Source organism: Ammospiza nelsoni, chromosome 22 (genome assembly GCF_027579445.1).
Source record: "Ammospiza nelsoni isolate bAmmNel1 chromosome 22, bAmmNel1.pri, whole genome shotgun sequence".
Lineage (NCBI taxonomy): Eukaryota > Metazoa > Chordata > Aves > Passeriformes > Passerellidae > Ammospiza > Ammospiza nelsoni.
Window position 1 is genome coordinate 508,916 of NC_080654.1, and position 23,137 is coordinate 532,052.

Consider the following 23,137-nt stretch of genomic DNA (forward strand, 5'->3'; position numbering starts at 1 on the left):
GCTGGGACAGAACCTCAGGGACTCCCAAAGCAGCAGGGACAGAATTCCACAGGTCCAGGAACGTCAGGAGAGCTGAGGGAATGGGGAACAGACCCAGCACCACACCAGAGTGGGGAACCTTCCCTAAAGCTCCATCAAATCAAAGCAAAGCTGGGAAAACACTCAAAATTCTCTGCAGGAATGCAAAGCAGGGGACTGGAAGAGAAGAGAGACTCAGAAAGTGAAATAGGAAGGAAATAAAATGGAAAAACATTTCTTTTAGAACACATCCCAGCGGCTCTCCATCCCCTTAACGATCAGGCAGTAAGTGCAGGGATTATATTAAATTTTCCTGATCAATACAGCAGCCATAAAACTGCCCCGACCCTCTGCCCCTCCCTCCAATAAAGAAAGGGAAAATCCAATATGCAAAGGGAGGGATGTCAGAGCTGCAGGGAGGGGACAGCAGGGCAGGGACCGGGGCAGGGGCAGCTGCACCCGGGGCTGCTCCATGGCTCAGGGGCAGGCTCAGGGCACTCCCTCTGCAGTGGAAACCCTGCGTGTCATTCCCCGCTGACCCTGCCTGGCCAGGCTGAGGCACCCACAGGAATTCTGAGCAATCGGCGTCTCCAGCAACGGAACAACTGTCCCTGGCTGTGCCCTGGCGTGGCCCCCGAGCAAGGTCAGTGTCCCAGGCCAGCATTAAGCCAGGCTCCTGAGTCAGCAGAGGCAGGGCTGGGATCAGGGAAAGCCTCAGCTCAGCCCCACCGCCCCTCCTGGCCATGGTCACCTTGGGCAGAGCCCCAAAGCCACCCAGGGGCACCCGGGGCAGGGATTGGGGTCAAGGGGACAGGGCAGGGTGGGGGCAGCAGCCTGAGCCCTCCTGTGGGGCTGGCACCCTCCTGGCTGGGCTGGCACCTGTCCTGCAGCACTGTCAGCTCCCTGGCACAGCCAGCCAAGGCGGCTCCTGGAAATGCCCCCTGCCACAGGAGCAGGATGTTCCCATGGGAATTAATTCTGTTCTCTGAACAAAACCCAGCAGGCAAAGCTCAGGGAAAGACACCCCTTATTATTATTTTGATTTGTAAAATATATTTATATATATTTATAATATAAATATATTTTATAGTATATTTATACTGTATATTACATTGTATATATTATATTGTATTATTATATAGTATTATACTCTATTATATATTATATTTTATATTATACTTATATATTATATTATATCGTTGTACATATTATATATTATATTGTATTGTATATTATTATACTCTATTATATATAATATTGCTATATGTATTGTATTATTATATTATTCTATTTATTATATATTAAATATATATTATTAAATACAAGTATATACTATAAATACATTATTTCTTGTGTAATATTATGTATATGTATATTATGTTTCGTACATTATATTGTATATTGTGAAGCATTATTATTATTATTAAGAAGTATGTTGTGTATTATTATTACTACTACTACTACTATTATTATTATTATTACTATTATTATTATTAACTATATTGGATTTGTATTATATTTTTATTGCTCTGTCTTCTGGGTAACTTTTCCAACTTCCTGCCGGTACAAAGCCCTGTGTGTCACTGTGTCCTTGTCACACGTGGATCTGCCAGAACAATTCCCCAGCCTCCCCCTCTGCCTGCCAGGGCCCTGCACCCCTGAGCTTCACCCAGCAGCACCAAGGGAAAAGGGGAAATGAGGAGAGGAAAAGAGGGAGGATAAACAAAGTTTTCCCAATTGGAGGGAGCAGAGAGGCCTGAAAACCCCAACCCTCCCCATGGGCAGCACAGCCCTAAATCTCCCTGCAGCCTGAGCCTGGAAAAACAAATTAATCATCCTGCAATGTCCCCAGCAAAATGCCCATAAAATTTCATTAATGCTCATGACAGTTCATAAAAATGATCAGTAGGGCTGGCAACTCCAAAATAAGGTGGAAATAAGTATGAAGATGTTTTCACTGTAAGCCTGCTCTGTCATTCAGCTCCCTGCAAGCTCATAAATAAAAAGCAGCTGGAATTGCAGCACCCTGAGGGAGGGAGGAGAGGCATCCCTGAGTGTGGGACCTGTCAGGAGATTTCTGCTCAGCAGGGACAGGGACGTGGGGCTGGCACAGCTGATGGAGCTCAGGGCTCCTCCAACACCCCAGATTCCCCTCATTTTCTCCCCTCACCAAGGGCAGCTGATGAAATATTAAAATAATATTAAAATAATGCAACGCGTGGTATAAAATAATGGGAAAAATGGAAAATAAAATGAGCAGCTTTGATTGGTGCCACTGATAATGTCACCTGTGTCACCCAGCAGAGCTCTGCTGAGTCAGGAGCAGCCTTGACACCTCCACCAGCAGCTGCTTCTCAATCCTGCCCTGCTCTCCTTTCCAAAGCACGGAGCTAAATCACTGCAGTTTCCCATTTTCTCTGCTTCTCCCATCTCCTTTCCCAGGTGTTTTTCACCTCCTCCTTTTCCCCAGCCTGATTTACGTCCCTTTTCCCCTGCTCCATTCCCCTTCAGCAGCTGCACACCCAGCAGGGCAGGTCTGTGACAGCACCTGAACCTGTCTGCCAGCCCTGCTGGAACTGAAATCTGCTTTACAGGGCTGGTGCTGCTCAGATACAGAAAACCCCAAATCCTTCCTCTGCCACACAGCACAACCAGGTTTGTTCCCTTTGGAATGGGCTGGATGGGCAGCTTTTGGCGGCTGGGCTCCTCAGGAAAAGCAAAACTTCTGCTCCCAATAGGAATTACTGAGGTTTCTCCCAGGACAGAGCTAAACTGAAGGGAACAGTCAAGCTGAGGAAGACCAGGAAATGCATCTGACATAAAAACCAGACCATTATTTTATTCCACACACTGGAAGCTCAGAATTATTTTTTTAAGACAGGGATTCTAATTTCCAAAGGTGTTGGCACCCTCAGCTGCCGTTGTGCAGAATCATTGCTCACAGGGCCATTAATTAAGGCACTGTCAGCACTTCCATCCCAAACCTCTGCCTTTTAGGAGTTTATAACAGCCATAAAATTCTGCTCTGGGCTGAAATTTCGCATGGAAGGAATCCATCCCTTTGTATTTGAGAGTCCCAGCACTTGGAGCAGCCAGGCAGGGTTTGCAGTCTAGGGCTGCCTTTCCCAAACCTGCTTTTGTGGTGCTGAGCTGCTGCACCGGCTCCTGGTGCTCACTGTGGGCTGGGTTTGTGCTCCTAATGCTGAAAATTTGGGAATTGTGCGGGTTTGTGGTTCACAGCTACAGCCTGAAACACCAGTTAAACACCAGAGAATTGCTCTGCCCTCACTGCTCCCTGCTGGAGGATGAGCCCACGTGGATCTCCCACCTTCATTATTCCCATGGCCAAGGCTGAATCCCTCTCCAGTTAAAGACATGGACATTGCTCCATCAGTAGCAATAATTTCCCTTTTTTCCATCTCTAACTGAACAGGCTCACACAAAACACCAAAAATTCCCTTTTAGCGAAACTCCAATTTCTCCCTGGGAGCAGATCCTGATTTCCCCAGCACTCAGGAGTGGAGAGAGCCCCCCCAGACCCCACCCTGCCTCCTCCTGCTGCTTTCTCCTCCCTGAGAAGTTTCCCAGCTGCTCAGATTTATTGTTCTCATTCCAACCAACCAAGTTTTCTACAACTCAAGGGCTGCATCCTGATCTGGAAATCCAGAATGAAAGAGACCTTTCAAAATGCCAGGTTTTAGTGCAAATTTCTGGATTTTTAAAGGATGAGAGGAGTTTGTGGCTGCTGGCAGCACATGAAGATAACGCACCACGCCCAGGATATCAGGGGTCACAGAGGAATATTCAGTTTGCAACTGGAGAGCTTCAATTTATGAATTTCTACCTTCTTAGGACCAGAGTAAACTCATAAAAATCGGGCTTTCTTTAGCAATCTCATCAATTCTCTCCTCCGATGTAAAGGGACTGTTTGCCCCACAGCTTCCCCCAAAATAACAACAAAATAGAGGCTGCGTGGGAAGGGGAGGATGAGGAACAAAGGGAGGAAGAAATAAACCCCAGAAGTGCCAGAAATGTTCATTTCCATCCATCAGCACCCAGGAACAATCAGAAACTCTCAGCCCACCACACAGAGAGTGGCCCAAAAACGGTACCTGCAAGAGCTCTCTCGGAAGGAGATGTTCAGATCCCAGTGGGTGTGAATCCTGCAACAACAAACAAACCAAAAACAGAGCTCAGAGACAGGGCTGAGCATTCATCTGCTGCCCCTGAACCCTGCTCCAGCCTGGGGACCTGCAGAGACCCTCAGCCCCAATTCCTGCCCTGTTCAACCCCAATTCCAGCCCCAATTCCTGCCCTGTTCAACCCCAATTCCAGCTCCAATTCCTGCCCAATTCCTGCCCTGTTCAACCCCAGTTCCAGCCCCAATTCCTGCCCTGTTCAACCCCAATTCCAGCCCCAATTCCTGCCTTGGCCAGCCCCCAATTCCAGCCCAAATTCCTGCCTTGGCCAGCCCCCAATTCCAGCCCCAATTCCTGCCCTGTTCAACCCCAATTCCAGCTCCAATTCCTGCCCTGTTCAACCCCAATTCCAGCTCCAATTCCTGCCCTGTTCAACCCCAATTCCAGCCCCAATTCCTGCCCTGTTCAACCCCAATTCCAGCTCCAATTCCTGCCCTGTTCAACCCCAATTCCTGCCCTGTTCAACCCCAATTCCAGCTCCAATTCCTGCCCAATTCCTGCCCAGTTCAACCCCAGTTCCAGCTCCAATTCCTGCCCAATTCCAGCTCCAATTCCTGCCCTGTTCAACCCCAATTCCAGCTCCAATTCCTGCCCTGTTCAACCCCAATTCCAGCTCCAATTCCTGCCCTGTTCAACCCCAATTCCAGCCCAAATTCCTGCCTTGGCCAGCCCCCAATTCCAGCTCCAATTCCTGCCCTGTTCAACCCCAATTCCAGCTCCAATTCCTGCCCTGTTCAACCCCAATTCCTGCCTTGTTCAACCCCAATTCTAGCCCCAATTCCTGCCTTGTTCAACCCCAATTCCAGCTCCAATTCCTGCCCTGTTCAACCCCAATTCCAGCCCCAATTCCTGCCCTGTTCAACCCCAATTCCAGCCCCAATTCCTGCCTTGGCCAGCCCCCAAGTCCAGCCCCAATTCCAGCTCCAATTCCTGCCTTCTCCAGCCCAAATTTCAGCCCCATCCCAGTTTAACCCAGGTTTGCTGAGGCCTGGCCCAGTTCCCCATCCCAGTGTAACCCAGGCCTGGCCCAGTTCCCCATCCCAGTTTAACCAGGCCTGGCCCGGCTCCCCATCCCAGTTTAACCCAGGCCTGGCCCGGCTCCCCATCCCAGTTTAACCCAGTTCTGCTCTCAGTGGGGGCCAGCAAAGCCCCTCAGCCCAGGGGGAGGCCACAGCAGGTGAATTAAGGCCAGAGCAGATGGGGCACAGCCCCTGCAGGGCCCAGCTGTCGTGTCTGGGCTCTGGGGCCGCTGTGCTGCTCCTGATGTCCCCAGGGCCATCACAAGGGGGTCAGGCTGCTCCTGATGTCCCCAGGGCCACCCCCAGAGCCACCCAGGGCCATCAGGAGGGGGTCAGGCTGCTCCTGATGTCCCCAGGGCCATCCCAGGCCATCAGGAGGGGTCACTGTTCCATTCTCCCCCCACTGGGACAGGAGACCCCTGGGCTCCCCTGCCTGAGGGATGAATGCTCAGGGATGCTGGGGCTGGGAGCAGGAGATGCTCCCTGGGCACTGAATTCCTGGTTTTTCCACCTGTTCCTGCCCTCAGGGGAATTCTACCTGTCCCACCTGCCCAGCATACTGCAGCACAGGTCCCAGGGAAGGAAAGAACAAATGCACGAAATCGGGGAAAGGAAAAGAGCAAGGGCACAAAATCAGGGAAAGGAAAAGAGCAAGGGCACACAATCACAGAGAGATTAACCCAGCTGGGAGAATCCTGCTCCCACCAAGGAAATTAAAGCTAACCAAGGGGCACAAACTGCAGGAGAGCACATCCCTGGCAGGCTGGGGATCACTGCCTGGGAGCTCCCACACATTCCTCCTTCATTTCCCAGCAAACCAGGCACAGCAATTACAGTAATTAAAGATTTGAGATAGGGGCACTTTGTGTTTGGGGGGCCCAGCGTTATCAATTGCAGTTATCACATTGTTCTCCCCGTAATGAGACAATCCAGCACTAATTCTGCTGCATTAAAAGCACAATTAAAGGGGCAGGAGGGACAGGGCAGATCACCAAAGCTCCCTGGGAGGGTTCCCTGAGCTCCTGAGCAGCCCAGGTGCATCCCAAAACACATTTCCATTTCCAGCAGCACCCCTGGACAGCTGCAATGATAAAATTAATTACAGGTGGCTTTATGGGCAGAGCTGGCTGCTCCTTCCCTGAGCTGCTGGGGGTACCAGCATCTGTCTGAGCAGGGGGCACAGCTCCTGCACTGCCAGCCAAGGAGCACATAAACCACCAGGAAAGCAATTACAGCCCTCAGCTCCCTCTGCTCTGCTTTTACAGCCTTGTCTCAGGAGCTGAGCCCTGCTGTGCATCACGGGGAGGGGACAGCCCAGGGGCATGGGGCACAGTCCTTTGGGGCTGTGCTCTCTGGGGTCACAGATCCTCTGAAATTCCTGCTTTTCCAGAGGGCTGGGAGCACCTGGAATTTGGGAGCTGAATATTGAGGGCACTGAGGCCTCCCAGGAGAGGATCTGGAATTTGGGAGCTGAATATTGAGGAGAGCCCAGATGAGGGTCACCACTCACTCAAGGCCATCCCTTCTCCTCCTCCTCTAGGGCTGCACAGTCCCAGGAGGAATGTCCATGGCACTGAGAAGAACAGGACCAGAATCCAGCAGCTCCTGCTCCCTGCTGCAGCTCCAGCATTGCTCCCCTGCTCCCAGAGGCTCTCAGGATGCTCTGAGGCTTGGAACCAAACATCAAACCCCACAACACCTTGGCTCCCCGGGGCAGGGCTGCCTGTGCCCAGGTTCCTGTGCCCGTGTTCCCCCCAGCCCTGCCTGCAGGTACCTTCTTTTCATGATACTGATGTGCAGATCCTCCTCCTGCTTCACGTGGGGCTGCTGCTGCCCATGGCTCCTGTCGCTGTCCTGGCTGTCCTCGCTGGGGGACAGGAGGGGGCCCAGCTCCTTCTTGGGGACCCTGCTGGGGGGCAGGGGGATGCTCCTCTTCTCTGCCAGCCGGCCCCGGTTCTGCCACGGGAGAGACAAAACCACAGGGTTTGGTGAGGAACCGCAGCATTTCCACAAACGCCACTGAGAAACCTCAGCATTTCCACAAACACCAAACACCACTGAGAAACCTCAGCATTTCCACAAACACCAAACAAAAACTTGTTCATCTCTGTCAGAAAGCTCTTCCTGACCAGCCACAGCAGTCACACACGGCTCACAAAGCACACGTGGCTCACACTCTGTCACTTTTTAAAGGACTTTGCAGCTCAGGCACTTCTGATTGTGATTTCTCCAGTCCTGACCAAGCCCTGCACCTCCAGCCTCTCCCAGCCCTTCATCCCCAGCCTGCCCCTCATCCTCAGTGAGAGGAAAGGAAGGAGGCAGCACAATCAGGCTCCAATCTCTGCCTCCGGAATATTTCCCACCAAATAATCCCACGTCACCATTCAATGAAAGCTTTCCCAGGGAGGTCCTGACCCTGCCAGCAGCAGGAACACCCCGCAAACCACAGAGCTGCACTGCCACTGCCACACAGAATCTGCAATTTCAGCCAATCAAATGGAACCGGATTTCATTTTTAATACAAGTCCCAGTGGAACTGGGATGGGACCCCCAGCGAGGCCAAGAATTGGAAAATATCAAAGCTGTTTGCAAGGTGATTCACGTGCCTGTGATTCAGCCCTCAGAAATAATTATTATTGGATAAAAACCTGCAGGGGAAAGCAGCCCCTGCTCCCAGGTAAGGCTGGGAAGCACAGGGAGCAGCCAGGGAATGCTGGGGCAGCTCTGGGAGCAGGAGCGTTCTAAATCTCTTCCATATGTGAAGGAAATCCTCGAGCCCAGACAGCATTTTCCTCCTCTTTTTATTGATAATAAAGATAGGGGAGAGGAAAGGGGGAGGCTCAGAGAGCCTGGGATGTTTTCCTTTGCTTTTCCCAATAACAAACGTGGGGAATGGCTTTAATTAGGGCGTTACAGAGCAGTGGGGACACATTCCCTGCAGGAGTGGCAGAGTTTGCACTCCCCCTCAGCTGTGATCAGTGCAAACACCTCCCCGAGGGCCGGGATAATCCTGCCCTGTCCCTGTCCCCTGGGCCTTCATTAGCCCCGAGTGCTCCAGGGAAACATCCAGCAATTATTAAATAATAACATAAATGATAATATAAACAATAACAATAAACAACAATTTATAAATAAAACTATATTTATAAGTATAGTTGTATATATAAACTATATACATAAGTATATGTATATTTATAAGTATAAAACTACTTATAAATATACATATATTTATAAATATAACTATCTTTATAGTTGTATATATAAACTATATACATAAGTATATGTATATTTATAAGTATAAAACTACTTATAAATATACATATATTTATAAATATAACTATCTTTATAAATATAAAACTAAATATAAATATATGTGTACATGAAACTGTAAATATAATTATACATGTAAATGTAAATATAACTATACATATAAATGTAAATATGAATATAAGTATTTTTATACATATAAATAAATGTAAATCATAATTATGGATAATCTATATTTTAGATTTAAATATCAAAATAATACATGTAAATAATAAATAGAAATAATAAATCTAAGTAATAATTTTTTTTTTTTCTCTAGAGACATTTCCCCAGCTCTCAGGGAGCAGAGGGTGTGGATGCTCTCACACATTTCCCCGTCTCGCAGGTGAAGGGACAAGGAGCAGAGGGAGGTTCAGAGGATGCTCTCAGGCATTTCCCCTCTGTTCCCAGTGCCAGCTGCGGCACCTCTGGAGCAGCAGAACAACAGGAGCAGCTCCCAGGGCTGTCCCTGTCCCCAGCACCTTCCCTGGCACCACACACAGAACGCTGCAAAACCACCCAAAAACGCCAATTCCCCTCCCCTGTGCCCTTTCCTGCAGTTTTACTCCTTTCCCAGCCTCCCACCCCACACAGCCCTGAGCCTGCAGCCCAGCTCTGCCATTTCCCTGCCACACCTGGGGGATTTCCCAGCAAATTGTATTACTTTATTTGATCAATTGGCCTACAAATTGATTTTCCTGTACAAATAATGAACATTTATGGTTATTTTCCCCATAGACTGCTTTATTTCACGTGTAACAAAGACTGATTTCCTGCAGGTTTCAGACCTGAGCTGCAGTTCCTGTGACCCCTGGCTGATGGATGGCAAAGGGCTCCAAGCACAACTGGAGGCTTTGGGGCTTTTTTTTGCACCCTGAGGTGGCTGCCGGAAGCAAATGTTGGTGCCAGAGCAAGGTATTCCACAGAATAAATGGGAATAAATTGTTTTAGAAGAGATTCAGTGCTGGGATCAGGCCAAGGAAATGCAGGGGAAGGAGATGGGGATAGAGGGCAGAGCTGGAGTGGCCAAATCCCTGCTCATGACAGCCTTGGGGGACTGGCCACATTAAAAATCACCAGAACACTCACCCAGCTGCCAAGAATAAACCCTGCACCCCAAAAATCACCAGAACACTCACCCAGCGGCCAAGGATAAATCCCTATATCCCAAAAATCACCAGAACACTCACCCAGCTGCCAAGGATAAATCCCTATACTCCAAAAATCACCAGGAACACTCACCCAGCTGCAAAGAATAAATTCCTATACTCCAAAAATCACCAGAACACTCACCCAGCTGCAAATTATCAATCCCTGCACCCCAAAAATCACCAGCTCAGCACTCTGTGAGCCCCACCAGGTGACACCACAGGATTTTACAACATTAGTGTTTATAACTAACACTGGGAAATGAGTGACCAATAAATTCAGTGGCTTCCCAAGGAGCACAAGGGAGGGTGCAGGGGGTGTTGGGAGTTGTGTGTTTTGAAGGTAAACACAAAGAGAATATAAAAAAAAGTAATACTAGAGAGGTAAATAATTCATCAAAAGAGTGGAGAACAAGAAGCTGGGAGGGAAGAAAGGAAAAGGAGCAATGCCAGAGGGAAGAGTCTTCTGAGAAGGTGAAAAAATCCCAACCTCACATGGGAGTGGAAGCAGAACCAGAGTCAATTGGAGTAAAACAGAGGGGAAGTTTGGAAATTTGATGTGGAAATGGCCTCTCCCCTCCGGGCACTGAGGAATTCCAGGGTGGGAAGCAGAGCTGGGGTCTGACACCATGGACAGAGCCCTGCAGCAGGGCTGGGGATGCCTGAGGGAATTCCAGGAGCAAAAACCACCCAGAGCCCCAACCCTCACCTGTGACACACTCAGCAGGGCTGGGGATTCCTGAGGGAATTCCAGAATTCCAGCAGCAATCCCACCGAGAGCCCCCAGCCCTGACCTGCTGCACACAAACCCACACTAACACACTGTGCCCACAGCCTGGAGGTTTCCTCAGTTTTTGAACCACAACCTGCTGCACAGCTGGGGTTTGCTGCCAGCCACTCTGCAGCTGCTTTAAGCCCCAGCCCGCCTGCAGAGAGCCAAGTGAAACCACACAATTTCAGAGTGAACACCCTGGGTCTGTCCTGCACCCCAGGCTGGAATGATGCTTGGAAAGGCCCGGGATGAGGTTCCATCTGCATGAGCTCAGGTAAAACACACCTGTGCAGAGCAGGGGAGCTGTGAGAGCACCTCCTGCACAGCAACCTCAGAACCCCAATTTAACCTTTACCTGCTGATTTCCCAGGCCTCTGAAAACAGAGCAGCCCAGGCAAACAGGAGCTGCACCAGTGACACTGTGGCAATCCCAAATCCCCTGAGCTGCAGCAGCCTCGGGCTCCTCCTGATCCTCTTGGGCTCTGCTAAGCAGCTCTGGGTCACCCCTGGGCACTGCAGCGGGCTGGCACAGGGAAAGTGAAATCACACCTGGGCCTGCTTTCCATCTCTTCTTCCTCCTGCAGGAGCCACCACCTGCAAATCACAGCTTTGGATTCACCCCTGCAGACAGCCAGAACCAGGGCGGCACCTGCTTCACAGGTCAGGGAGGAATTCTGCTCCAGGGATTTGGGCCATGGATAAATCCTGCTCCAGAGATCCTTGTCATGAATAAATCCTGCTCCAGGAATCTCTGCCATGGATAAATCCTGCTCCAGGAATTCTTGTCATTGATAAATCCTGCTCCAGGAATTCCTGCCATGGACAAATCCTGCTCCGTGAATTCTTGTCATGGACAAATCCTGCTCCAGGAATTCCTGCCATGGACAAATCCTGCTCCAGGAATCTCTGCCATGGATAAATCCTGCTCCAGAGATCCTTGTCATGAATAAATCCTGCTCCAGGAATTCCTGCCATGGACAAAACTTGCACCAGGAATTCCTGCCATGGACAGCCCTGCCATGGACAAATCCTGCTCCAGGGATTCTTGTCATGGAGAAATCCTGCTCCAGGAATTCCTACCATGGACAAATCATTGCTCCATGAATTCTTATCATGGACAAATCCTGCTCCAGAAATTCCTACTATGGACAAATCCTGCTCCAAGAATTCCTGCCATGGACAGCCCTGCCATGGAGAAATCCTGCTCCAGGAATCTTTCCCTGTATTTCCCTCACTCCAGCTCAAAGCAAAAGTAAAACACCAATGTCAGAGCACAGCACCATGTGCTCTGCACTCCACAGGGTATGGAGCACCATACCAATAATAATTACTTTTACTTACTTAACAGAGGCATCTCTGCACAGGTAAAACCAAGATCAAACCCAGCACAAACCCAAATTCCCATGGAGAAACAGCCAAAATAAGGGTTAAATCAAAGCAGGGTCAAACTCTCGCACCCCTGGGTTCTGCAGGCGCCAGCTCAGGTGTGAGGCAGCTCCTGAGCAGTGAATGCCCCACTAAAACAAACAGGATGAGGAGCACAAATCCCTGCAGAGCCTCCCCAGGCCCAGCTGGATCTGCTGTCCCTGAGCTGCAGGTGAGCCCTGCCCAAACACTGCAGCAGCACCAGGCACACCCCTGCCTCTCTTTGGACACTGGAGCTGCAGGAAAATCCCCTCTGAAATCACATTTGGGGTCGGGAAGGCAAACAAAAGACAAGAGCAGGATTGTGAAAAACAGAAATTAAAGGAATAATAACTGCAGGTTCTTCCACCCAGGCAGCCAAGGGGGGATTTGGGGGAAGGAAGTGATTTAGGGGGAAGCAGTGATTTAGGAGGTGTCCAAGCAGAAACTTCCAAAATTATTCAGGTTTAAATCAGCAAACTTGTGTACTTTGCTCTCAAAGACTTGCAGAATTCCAGTCCAGGGAAGTTCTTGTGACACTTCAGGTTTTTAATGAGCCTCAGAACAATGAGGAAATACAAGGTGAATGGGAAAACACAGCACTGTGACTGTATTTTAAAAAGCTTAAGCAGAATAATCCCAGTAATTTTATAACCCCCAGGAGAAATAATGAAATAGAGGAAACCGAAGAAGTAATAATAAATTAACAGGGGGTGATATAATTTATGCAAATTAAAGCTTGTTAATGGAAAATATGTTAAACCAATATATCTTTTTTTGCTGGGACAATAGTGCCGACACAACGTGCTTGGGTTTCTGCGAGGATGGAAGTTGTGCAGCCCAAGGAAAAGCTCAGCAACTCGGAGCCCATCATTTCAAACACCCTTTAAACACACTTTGTGCAGGTCCTGCAGTGGTTTAAAGACAACAGCACACACATCAAAGGCAGAGCTAAATCCTCCCAAAGCAAGGATGATTTCTGCCCTCTGCACATGCCAGGGGACAGAAATGCTCCCCAGCCTTTGGAATTACTCTGAACTCAACTTCTGCCTCAGAAATCCATCACGGCAAGGTGAGACTTCAAAAAAAATACCCAAACCCAGATCCACAGTGCTGATACAAACCAGCCCAGATCCTGACCTGCACCAGCAGCTCATGAATTTCAAGCCAAAGACGTTGTAAGAAATCACACTGCTAATGCAGGAATTAGAGAATAAATTGGATTTTAATTCTGAATTAAAGGCATTCTGCAGAGGAGCTGTGATTTCTTGTGTTTTCATGTATTTTTGTATTTTCGTATTTTCGTGTATTTTGCCATGAATTTTGCCATGAATTCTGCCATTATTTTTTCCATGAATTTCCCATGAATTTTCCATTATTTCTTCCATTAATTTTCCATGAATTTTTCCATGAACTTTCCCATTAATTTCCCATTATTTTCACCATGTATTTGCCATTAATTTTCCATTAATTTTCCCATGAATTTTGTATTTTCATGTGTTTTCATTTCCTTCCTTTAACTCTAGAACACTGTAATATCTAAGAGTGATGGTGGGCAGTGTTTAAGCAACCCCAGAGCTGTAAATTCCAGTGCAGTGAATCATCCCTGGAGAACCCTGCAGTGCCTTCCTCTGCAAGGGCACCTTAGGGTTAAGTGGGTGAATCACAAGGGGGAAATAAAAGAGGAATTGATATTATTTGTCCCCTCTGGGAGAGGAAAAAAGAAAATAAAATTAAAAAGAGGCAGGTTTGTGCGGCTCACCCCGTGCCACAGAAAAAGAGATCTCAAGAACCACAGCTGCGACGAGCAGCAGGGAAAGTTATTGATCTGAAAGAATTCATTTTTATTATAAGGGCTGGTACTTTTACTTATTTAATAAAGGCCTGGCGTCAAATCAGCGAGAATTCCAGGATTATCTAATTCCATCTAATCTCATTCAATCACCGATGCTGCAGAGAGGAATGTTTGCCCTTTCCTGTCTGCAGGGGCCATCCCTGGTTGTCCTGGCAACCCAGCAGCAGCAGCAGCAGCTCCATCCCAGCCCTGGCACTCCCCAGCCAGCTGGGATAAGGGGGATCACGGCGGGCTGGGGTCCCAGGGGGCTCTGGGATGGGCTGGGCAGGGAGCAGGAGCTGTGGGGTGGGATCCAGCCCAGCCCCAGAGCTCTGAGAAACACAAACCCCAGGCAGGGAACAGCCAAGAGTCCTGCCCAGGAGCTCTGCTGGCTTACAGCTCCTTTAAAGTCCTTTAAAGGTGCTTTAGGAAAGTCCTTTAGAGGTCCTGGAGTCCTTTAAAATCCCAGAGCTGCTGCTGAAACCAATCCCTGCACTGAACTGGGCACCAGCTCCAAGCAAACACAACTCTTCTAAAATAATACAGAAAATACAGAAAATAATATTTTGGGTCAAGGAATAATTAAATAAAAACAGGGAGGATTTCTTTTCCAAACCCAGGGCCAATCACAAAACCCCAGGCGTGGAAGGAACCCTAAATCCCAGCCCATGGCAATGGCAAATGGCCAATTCCAGCCCTAAATTCCTGTCCCACGGTGGCAGGTGCCCCACGGCAGGGACAGCTCCAGCAGGATTCCAGCAGGGACCTCCTCCTGCTCTCCCTGTGCCACAGCTGAGCCACAAGGAGCCCTCTGCAGAGCCCAGCACCCCTGCAGCCCTGACCTGATGGGCAATTCCAAATTAATGAAGGTTCTGAGGGCACCCTTTGCCTCCCAGCTCCCTCTGAGCCAGGCCAGCGAGCCTGGACACACAGCAGAGCAAATTAACACCAGGTGCCTGTGCCCTGAAGCACCACAGACAGCCCTAAGCACTTTAATGACATCTCTAAATAATTCTGACAGCAAAATTACTTCTCCTGTGTCACCTCTGGGCTGCCCTTGACGCGGCACTAACGAGGTGATGCTGCTTCCCCTGCTCCCCCACGTTTATTTGTCTGTCTTTCCTTCCTCAGAGCGGAATTCCAGCAGCACTGCCGGGCTGCTGGGTCACACTGAGGGCTCAGGAATTGCCTTTTCCTGCAGCAGGGAATGCTGAAGTGCTGCGGGGTGAGGGATCCCTGGGAGCATCCCAAGGAGAAGATGATGTGATCCCGTCAGAGGAGCCCTCCCACACCAAGCACAGCTGGGATTTTCCTTCCCTCTCTCCCCTGGCCTGCTTTCCACAAGCCCTGAGCTCACACAGGGCCCCTGCTCTGCCCCTCCATCCCCACTGTCTCCTCTCCAGAGCAGGGATCTTCACCTTCACCCCAGCCCTGCACCAGGCAAACCTCACCCCTCTGGAGCCCCTCAAAGCCCCTCCGAGATAAAATTATTTCCTTAAACCACAGCTGCTCCTACATCTCTGCTGTTCCCTCCCAAGCCTGCAATCCAATTAATATTTTCCTTTCCAGAGGGTATTTAATAATCCACAAAATTAAATCCTTCAGCATTGTGCTGGCACTGTCAGTGCCATTGATCTGGGCTGGTTGTGCCTCTGTGCAGAACAATAACTGCTCCTGCTGCTGCTTGTGCTGCCCAGGAGCAGAACTGGGACCGTCAGCAGCAACTCCCACACCCCAAAGAGCTTTCACAGCCACCCTGATCCCCATTTCCAGCTGTTTGCAATGGGAAAAGAGGATGGGGACTATCCCATGCAGAGCTGGGACCATCAGCAGCAACTTCCACACCCCAAAGAGCTTTCACAGCCACCCTGATTCCATTTCCAGGTGTTTGCCATGGAAAAGAGGAAGAGGAGCAGAGCTGGGACCATCAGCAATAACTTCCACCCCAAAGAGCCTTTCACAGCCACCCTGATTCCATTTCCAGGTGTTTGCCATGGAAAAGAGGAAGAGGAGCAGAGCTGGGACCATCAGCAATAACTTCCACCCCAAAGAGCCTTTCACAGCCACCCTGATTCCATTTCCAGGTGTTTGCCATGGAAAAGAGGATGAGGAGCAGGGCTGGGACCATCAGCAGCAACTTCCACTCCAAGAGCATTTCACAGCACCTCTCCAGCCACCCTGATCCCCATTCCCAGCTGTTTGCCCCCCAGAACCCCCTCTGCAATGCTCCCTGGCCCCACAGCAGTGGATTTTGGGGACCTTTCTGTGTCAGCAGCAGCACAGGGGCTCCCACTGCCCCCAGAGCAGGAGCCCTGGGAGCTGGACCAAGCTCAGCACCCCAAACTCAGCACTGGGGGGGCTTTGGGGGTCCCTCACCCCATTTCAGAGCAGGAGTCACCTCATCTCCATAAAGCTGAAACCTGACAGAGATTGAACCAACTTCTGTTAAGAATTCACCCTGCAAGTCTGCAGTGCAGCACAGGTTAAAATGCACCTGGGCCAAGTCCTTTAAAACAACAAAACAGAACCAAAACAACCCTGCAAACAAACAGAAAGAGCCCATCTATCCCAAAACCTCCAACAAACACTAACCTGAACTGAAATGAGCTGGATTAAAAGCAACAAGCCAAATCAGCATGAAACCACAAATAAAAACCAACAGACTGTGCCAAAGTCCTTGGGGGGATTTGGAAGTTTCTAAGTCTGCTTTACAGAGGGGCTTTTTCCACATTCATGAGGCTGCCCCGAGGGCACAAAGGCAGAGTTATGGAAACAGCCCCTGCACACAAACCCCAACATTCTCCAGTCCCATCCCTGAACCCAGAGCAGCTCAGAGAGGAACCCAAATCTGATCTACTCAGTTAACAGTGAAATTTCAGAATTAATCCTGCCGAGGAAATTCTGCAGCAGGCAAAGTCCCCTTGGCACAGCAAAGTTCTCCTGGAGGACTCGTGCCTGGTATGGGAGATTCCCTTTTTGATGAAAACCTCTGAATTTGGATCCCACCATGCCCTGGAGCCCCTGGATGTCCCTTCCTTGCCCTGCTCTGCTCCCAAGGAAACTGTGGAGCAGCCAGGGAAGGACAGAAAGGAGCCCAGCACCAGGAGTGACACAGAGCCACTCTGGGGACACTCAGAGCTGCCTTCCACCCAAAACAGGGCCCAGGAGGAGGCTCAGGAACCTCAGGGCTAACAAACAGATTTGGTCCTCACTGGCATTGTTGAAGTTAGCAGCACAGAGTTCCTCCCTCCATCCCTGACAAAGTCTTGGACTGGGGCCTGAACCTCGGGGCAGCAAAGGAAAACAACAACCACGATGAGGAAAGCAAAAAGCAGCAAATAAAGGAATCACACATAAATCAAACCAAGAGCAAAACACAGCCCAGCAAATTAATTCCCACTGTCAGTGCTCAGCCCTGCACAGCCACCCTGTGCCTCTGCATGGGATGGACAGGGGCAAACCCCAAACATCATTTATGGCTCCTTTTGTTTGTTTGTTTGAATGTGGCCATGCCACAACAGATCTGGGGAAAGGGGTCTTCTCTACCTCAACCCCATAAGAGCCACCTTTCCAACAGAAACCCTATCCCAGAAACCAAATATCCATGGGAAACAGAGGGAAAAGAGGATGAGGAGCAGCCAGCCTCCAGCCCTAACTCCCCTTCAGAGGCTGCACCAGAGAATGGAACACACAGCAAGGGTCACACTCTGTCTGTAAGGGAAACAATCCAGTGGTTAGGTTTGTCCGTCCTAAAGAGAAGGGAGGGAGGGGCAGACAGAAGGATGGAGGGACAGAAGGATGGGTGGGCAGACAGGGGGATGAATGGAGGGACAGAAGGACAGATGGAGAGAAAGACAGATGGAGAGAAGGATGGAAGGATGCAAAGAAGGATGGAGGGATGCATGGATGGATGGATGGATGCATGGATCCATGGATGGAAGGATGAAAGGATTGATGATGGATGGATGGATGGATGGATGGATGATTGATGGATGGATGGACGGACGGATGCCTGGCTGCCGGCCGGCGGCGCGGGGGCAGGCCGGGGGCGGAGGCGCCGCCGGGGCCGCTCCCCCCGAGGCTCGGCGCAGGAAACCGGCGGTCGGTGCGGAGCGGCCCCGGCGCCGGCCCCGTCTGCAGCTGCAGCGCGAGCGGCGCGGGCGGCGGGGGGCGGGCGCCGGCCCCGGGGCCGCCGGGTCACGGGCGGGGAACGCGGCGCCAGCGGCGGCCGGGGGGAGCGGGGGGAGCGGGGGGAACGGGGGGAACGGGGGGAGCGGGCTCGCAGCCCGGCCCGGGGCGCTGCCAGCCCGGGGCTGCGCTCGCTGCAATTTCCCCTCCAGACCGAGCGCGGGGCTCGGAACCGCCGGCCCTGCCCCGGGGCTGCTCGGGACTGGCGGGGGACACACACAGGGGACACGCTCGGGGATGCCAGGGGACACACACAGGGGACACGCTCGGGACTGGCGGGGGACACACACAGGGGACACGCTCGGGGATGCCAGGGGACACACACGGGACACGCACGGGGGACACGGTCACCGCTCCCGCAGGGACAGCCGGGCTCAGCCCGGAGCACAGCGCTGCCTTTGCTGCCCGATGGGCTGATGGGTCACGCAGAGGTGCAGACCCTGCCTTGCCCCTGCCACGGCACTGCCCGAGTTCTGCCGGCCCATCCCCGCTGTCCAAGGACCGATTGCAGAGCGTGGAAGCAGCTGCAGACAGGATGAGCTCCCCATCTGCACAGCCCCACTGATCACACAGGACCAGGCACTGCCAGTCTCTGTCATCTGCATTATAAATAAAGCATTTCTACTTCTGAGGAGAATCAGCCCCTGATTCTCGAATGGGCAATCACTAAATGGGGAAATAAAAACCATGCCCAATGACTAATCCTCCTCCTTGTGTGGCTGCTCTGGATGTGCAGTGGATGCAGCTACCACAAAGAATTCAGGTTCAAAATGTGGAACTGTCCTTTGGTCAGGGACTTGAGCTAAGTACAGCACAGAAAGTGCAGGGAGCACTGAGAAACAGCTCTGACAGAGCTCCTCACTGGGCTCTGGCCTTGCTGTGCAAATTCTGACATCCTAAACCCCTTTCCCAGCTGGGGAAGCAGTGGAAGGCAAATCCAGAAAGATTTATTTCTCCTTGCCCAAAGCTGCACCAACCTCTTTTTTCCCCTCTAGCTGTACTTTCCAAACCCAGCTCTCAAATACTGTACCACACACTGGCTTCATGCAGAGCTGTCTGTGCTGGAAATGCACCTGAAAACCCTGAAAATGCTGCTGCTAGGAAAGTGCATAGTGAATGTTGGGTACTGCTAGCCCAGAAAACACCCAGCAGCCAGCATCACCTGGCCAGGCACTGCTCAGCATGCCCACAGCATCACCTGGCCAGGCACTGCTCACATCCCCACACAGCATCACCTGGCCAGGCACTGCTCACATCCCCACACAGCATCACCTGGCCAGGCACTGCTCACATCCCCACAGCATCACCTGGCCAGGCACTGCTCACATCCCCACAGCATCACCTGGCCAAGCACTGCTCACATCCCCACACAGCATCACCTGGCCAAGCACTGCTCACATCCCCACACAGCATCACCTGGCCAGGCACTGCTCACATCCCCACAGCATCACCTGGCCAGGCACTGCTCACATCCTCACACAGCATCACCTGGCCAAGCACTGCTCACATCCCCACACAGCATCACAAAAGATCTACAAAAGCCACAAGTGAGCTATGGCACGAACGATGCTCAAGCTGTGAGCATTTGAGTTGTTCCTCATGCAGCTCACCTCACCAGGGTTTGTACAATGCCTGCTCTCACTCTAACACGTGGGCAACAATTACATTTCCCTTTTGCTTTATTTAGCCACTTTCACACCTGTGCACAACGCACTGAAACCAAGGGGTGGGACCACCAAAGAGGCTCCTCAATGATTTGCCTCTGCACACACACAGAGCTCCCCCTGAAAACCAAAAAATGCCACCGAGTGCTGCTTCCTTCGGCTCAAACACTGCCCAATAAATGCCACCGAGTGCTGCTTCCCTCAGCTCAAACACTGCTCTCTTGCCGTCTGCTCTGCTTCCAAGCTCCTCTCTAACACTGCTGGAACCCTCCCAGGGCAGGCAGGGCTCTGGCAGCCTCCACGACCCTCGCAGATCACGGTTCCACCAGCACAAAAGCAAAGAGAATTTTTCTTTTTCTTTTTTTTTTTTTTTTTTTTTTTAAGGGAAGGAGGCAGAGGAGAGGGAAGATGTCTTAACCAAAGCACATAGTTTAACAATAATCTTACCACTGGAGACGAAATTCGACACCCAGGGCAATCACAGATTGGAGGATGTACCTGTAAGATTCCTTTGGACATAAGAGTCTTCAAACTTTTCCCTATATGCAGAAGACGAGAAAAAGCACAAGAAGAAAAAGAAATCAGCACGTTTATAAAAGGAAAGTATTTAGGGAAGGGGGGACGGGAGAGGCACGAGTCTGCTTCCATATAAACAGCCCTCCCCTTGCCTGCCCAGCAGCACCATCCCCAACTGCAATGCAACCGAGTTTGTGCCCCGAGGGTCCCGGGGAAAGGGAGCCCAGCACAGCCCGGCACGGCCCCAGCAAGAACCGGGTAGAGGAGCCCCGCACAGCCCGGTACAATGCCCGCAGGTCCCGGGAAGGGGAGCCCGGCACAGCCCGGTACAATGCCCGCGGGTCCCGGGAAGGGGAGCCCGGCACAGCTCGGTACAGTCCCGGCAGGTCCCGGGAAGAGGAGCCCCGCACAGCCCGGTACAATGCCCGCAGGTCCCGGGGAAGGGGAGCCCGGCACAGCCCGGTACAGTCCCGGCAGGTCCCGGGAAGGGGAGCCCGGCACAGCCCGGTACAATGCCCGCAGGAACCGGGGAAGGGGAGCCCGGCACGGCCCGGTACAGTCCCGGCAGGTCCCGGGAAGGGGAGCCCGGCACAGCCCGGTACAGTCCCGGCAGGTCCCGGGAAGGGGAGCCCGGCACAGCCCGGTACAGTCCCGGCAGGTCCCGGGAAGGGGAGCCCGGCACAGCCCGGTACAATGCCCGCAGGTCCCGGGGAAGGGGAGCCCGGCACGGCCCGGTACAGTCCCGGCAGGTCCCGGGAAGGGGAGCCCGGCACAGCCCGGTACAATCCCCGCGGGTCCCGGGAAGGGGAGCCCGGCACAGCCCGGTACAATCCCCGCGGGTCCCGGGAAGGGGAGCCCGGCACGGCCCCCGGGGGTCTCAGGAAGGGGAGCCCCGCACGGCCCCCTTAGCCCCGCCGGGCTCGGTGCCGGCGCTGCCGCAGTCCCGGGGAAGCGGAGGCGCTCCCGCAGCCCCCGCAGCGGGCACGGCCCCGGGCACCTCCCGCCGCTCCTCCTGACTCACCCCAGAGCGACTGAGGCTTCCCGAAGGCAGCGGGAGCGCAGCCATCAAAGCGCCGGGCGGCGGCAATTAGCGCGGCCCCCGCTCTCCGGCGATCAATGCCGCGCCGAGGTGTCAGTCACCTCCTAATCGCTCCTCAGCCCCCCGGGCCGCCGCCTCCAGCTCTGGGCTCATTAGGAGCCGCCCGGGCCGTGCCCGCCCGCCCCCGCCGCTCCCCCCGGGCCCGCTCTCCACCTGCCGCCCGCAGCAGCGGAGCCGCGACTGGGGCGCCGGCTCGGGCGGGGAGGGGAGGGAGGCAGGGCAGGCGCCCGTCAGCAGCCGCCGGCGCCGCGGAGGGCCCGCACCACCCAGCTGCGAGGGGAACACCCCCGAGCCCCGCCCGCCGCCCCGCCGGTGCCGGCCCGGGCCGCGCTGCCGCTCCCCGCGGCGCCGCCGCCGCCACCGACACCGACACCGCCACCGCCGGCGGCGCGCAGGGGCGGCGGGAGGGAGGGCGGGGGGCCACCGACAGCCCCGAGCCCCCGGCACCGAGCACCCCGAGCCCCGGGCACCCCGAGCCCCCCAAGCCCCTGGTACCGAGCACCCCAAGCCACCGAGCCCCCCGAGCCCCGGGGCTCGCACCCCGCCACCCGCCCGCTGTTCAAATCTCTCTCCGCCCGCGCCACATCAAACTTCTCCCCGGCGGAGAGGAGCCCCCCAAATCCCCCCCGCCTTCCCAAACACCCAACGCCACCCCAAAGGGAAGCGTTCCCAAATGGCTCGGAAAAGTTCGGCGGTACCGGGGCGCGGCGATCCGCAGAGAGGGGCCGGGGGAGCGGGGAGGGGGCTCGGTTCTGCCCGAGCACGGGGCGAGAGGGAGGATGCGAGGAGGAGCGGGGCGGCGCGGGGACCCCGGCGCTGCCTTTACCTTTGTGCCTGATGCTGCGCTTCCAGTCCTTGGCCGTCTCCCTGCCGCTGACGAACTGGAACTCGTTGGGGGTGAGCCACTCTCCCCGGTACCGGATGGAGGGTCCTTTGCTGCCTTGGCACAACTTATTGATGTAGAGCAGCGCCTTGTTCTCCCCGCACTCCACCTCGATGCAAGGCTCCCCGTTGTCAAAGAAGGGCTGGAAATCCGGGATGGAGGAGAACCTCTCCAGCATCAGGTCCTCGGGGAGGTGCTGGGGGTGGTGCGGGTGGGGCTCCTGGAAGCCCAGGTACGCGCGGTGGGCGAAGATGTGCTCGTACGCCGGCGGGTGCGGGGTGACCACCGGCATGGCAGCGGCGGCCAGGGGCGCCAGGTACTCGGGTAGGGTTTCCATGGGCTGGTTAAAAGCCGCCAGGGCCATCTCCTCCCTGTCAAGTCGCTCCTTCTTGATGGCAGGCATGGTGCCGCCGCGCTCCCCGTGCGCCCCGGCGTCTCCGAAGCACAGCGGCTCCAATGCCTCCGGCTCAACTTGCCCTGGCTCCGGCTGGAGTTTGGCTGAAATGCGCCAGCAGCAGCAGCAGCAGCAGCAGCACAGGCACCTTTGGCGCTCGGGTGCCGGAGGTGGCTGGTATCCCCCGGAGCAGACCGCTAACAAATCTCCTGGGCTGGCTCCCCAGCAGAGCTGTCCGGGATCCCTCTCCCACGGAGAGCCTAATGGACCGTAGACCCGGGAGCTGCCGTGTGCCTCGCAGATCTGCCCCTCCGGACTAATACCTGACATCTCGGAGAGGTCTCTGCTGCCGTAGACATTATTTTGGTTTAAGGAGAAAAAAAAAAAAAAAAAAAAAAAAAAAAAAAAAAAAAAAAGCTTATTGATTCCCCTAGATCAACCCACCTTCTCGCCAGGCTGGAGGGTTCCCCGCCGCCCAGCCAGCCAGCCAGCCCCCTTTCACCCTGCCCCCCTGCTTCCTTTAAACTGACACCTGGTTTATTTATTTATATGCAATAATTAAAATTAAACGCTGCGCCCCCGCCGCCGCCGCGCGCCCCCTCCCCGCCCCGCCGGCGCCCGGCGGGAGGACGGAGCCGCGGCCGGTGCCGGCTCTGCCCGCGGGGCCCCAGACGCCCGGGCGGCGGCGAACTT

The 23,137-nt window shown here is 53.2% G+C and overlaps 1 protein-coding gene across 1 annotated transcript in view; it reads right to left on the reverse strand.

Annotated features, from left to right (window-relative positions):
- The window catches only part of SAMD11 (sterile alpha motif domain containing 11), a 64,993-nt gene extending 42,525 nt beyond the window's left edge, over positions 1-22,468 (reverse strand). Inside the window, exons 1-4 of the mRNA XM_059487595.1 lie at positions 21,994-22,468; positions 20,000-20,091; positions 7,011-7,192; positions 4,131-4,181 (exon numbers count right to left, since the gene is read on the reverse strand). Coding sequence (XP_059343578.1) covers positions 4,131-4,181; positions 7,011-7,192; positions 20,000-20,091; positions 21,994-22,453 — 785 coding nt within the window. The 5' untranslated portion in view covers positions 22,454-22,468. The remainder of the gene's footprint in view (positions 1-4,130; positions 4,182-7,010; positions 7,193-19,999; positions 20,092-21,993) is intronic.
- Between the last annotated feature and the right edge of the window lie 669 nt (positions 22,469-23,137).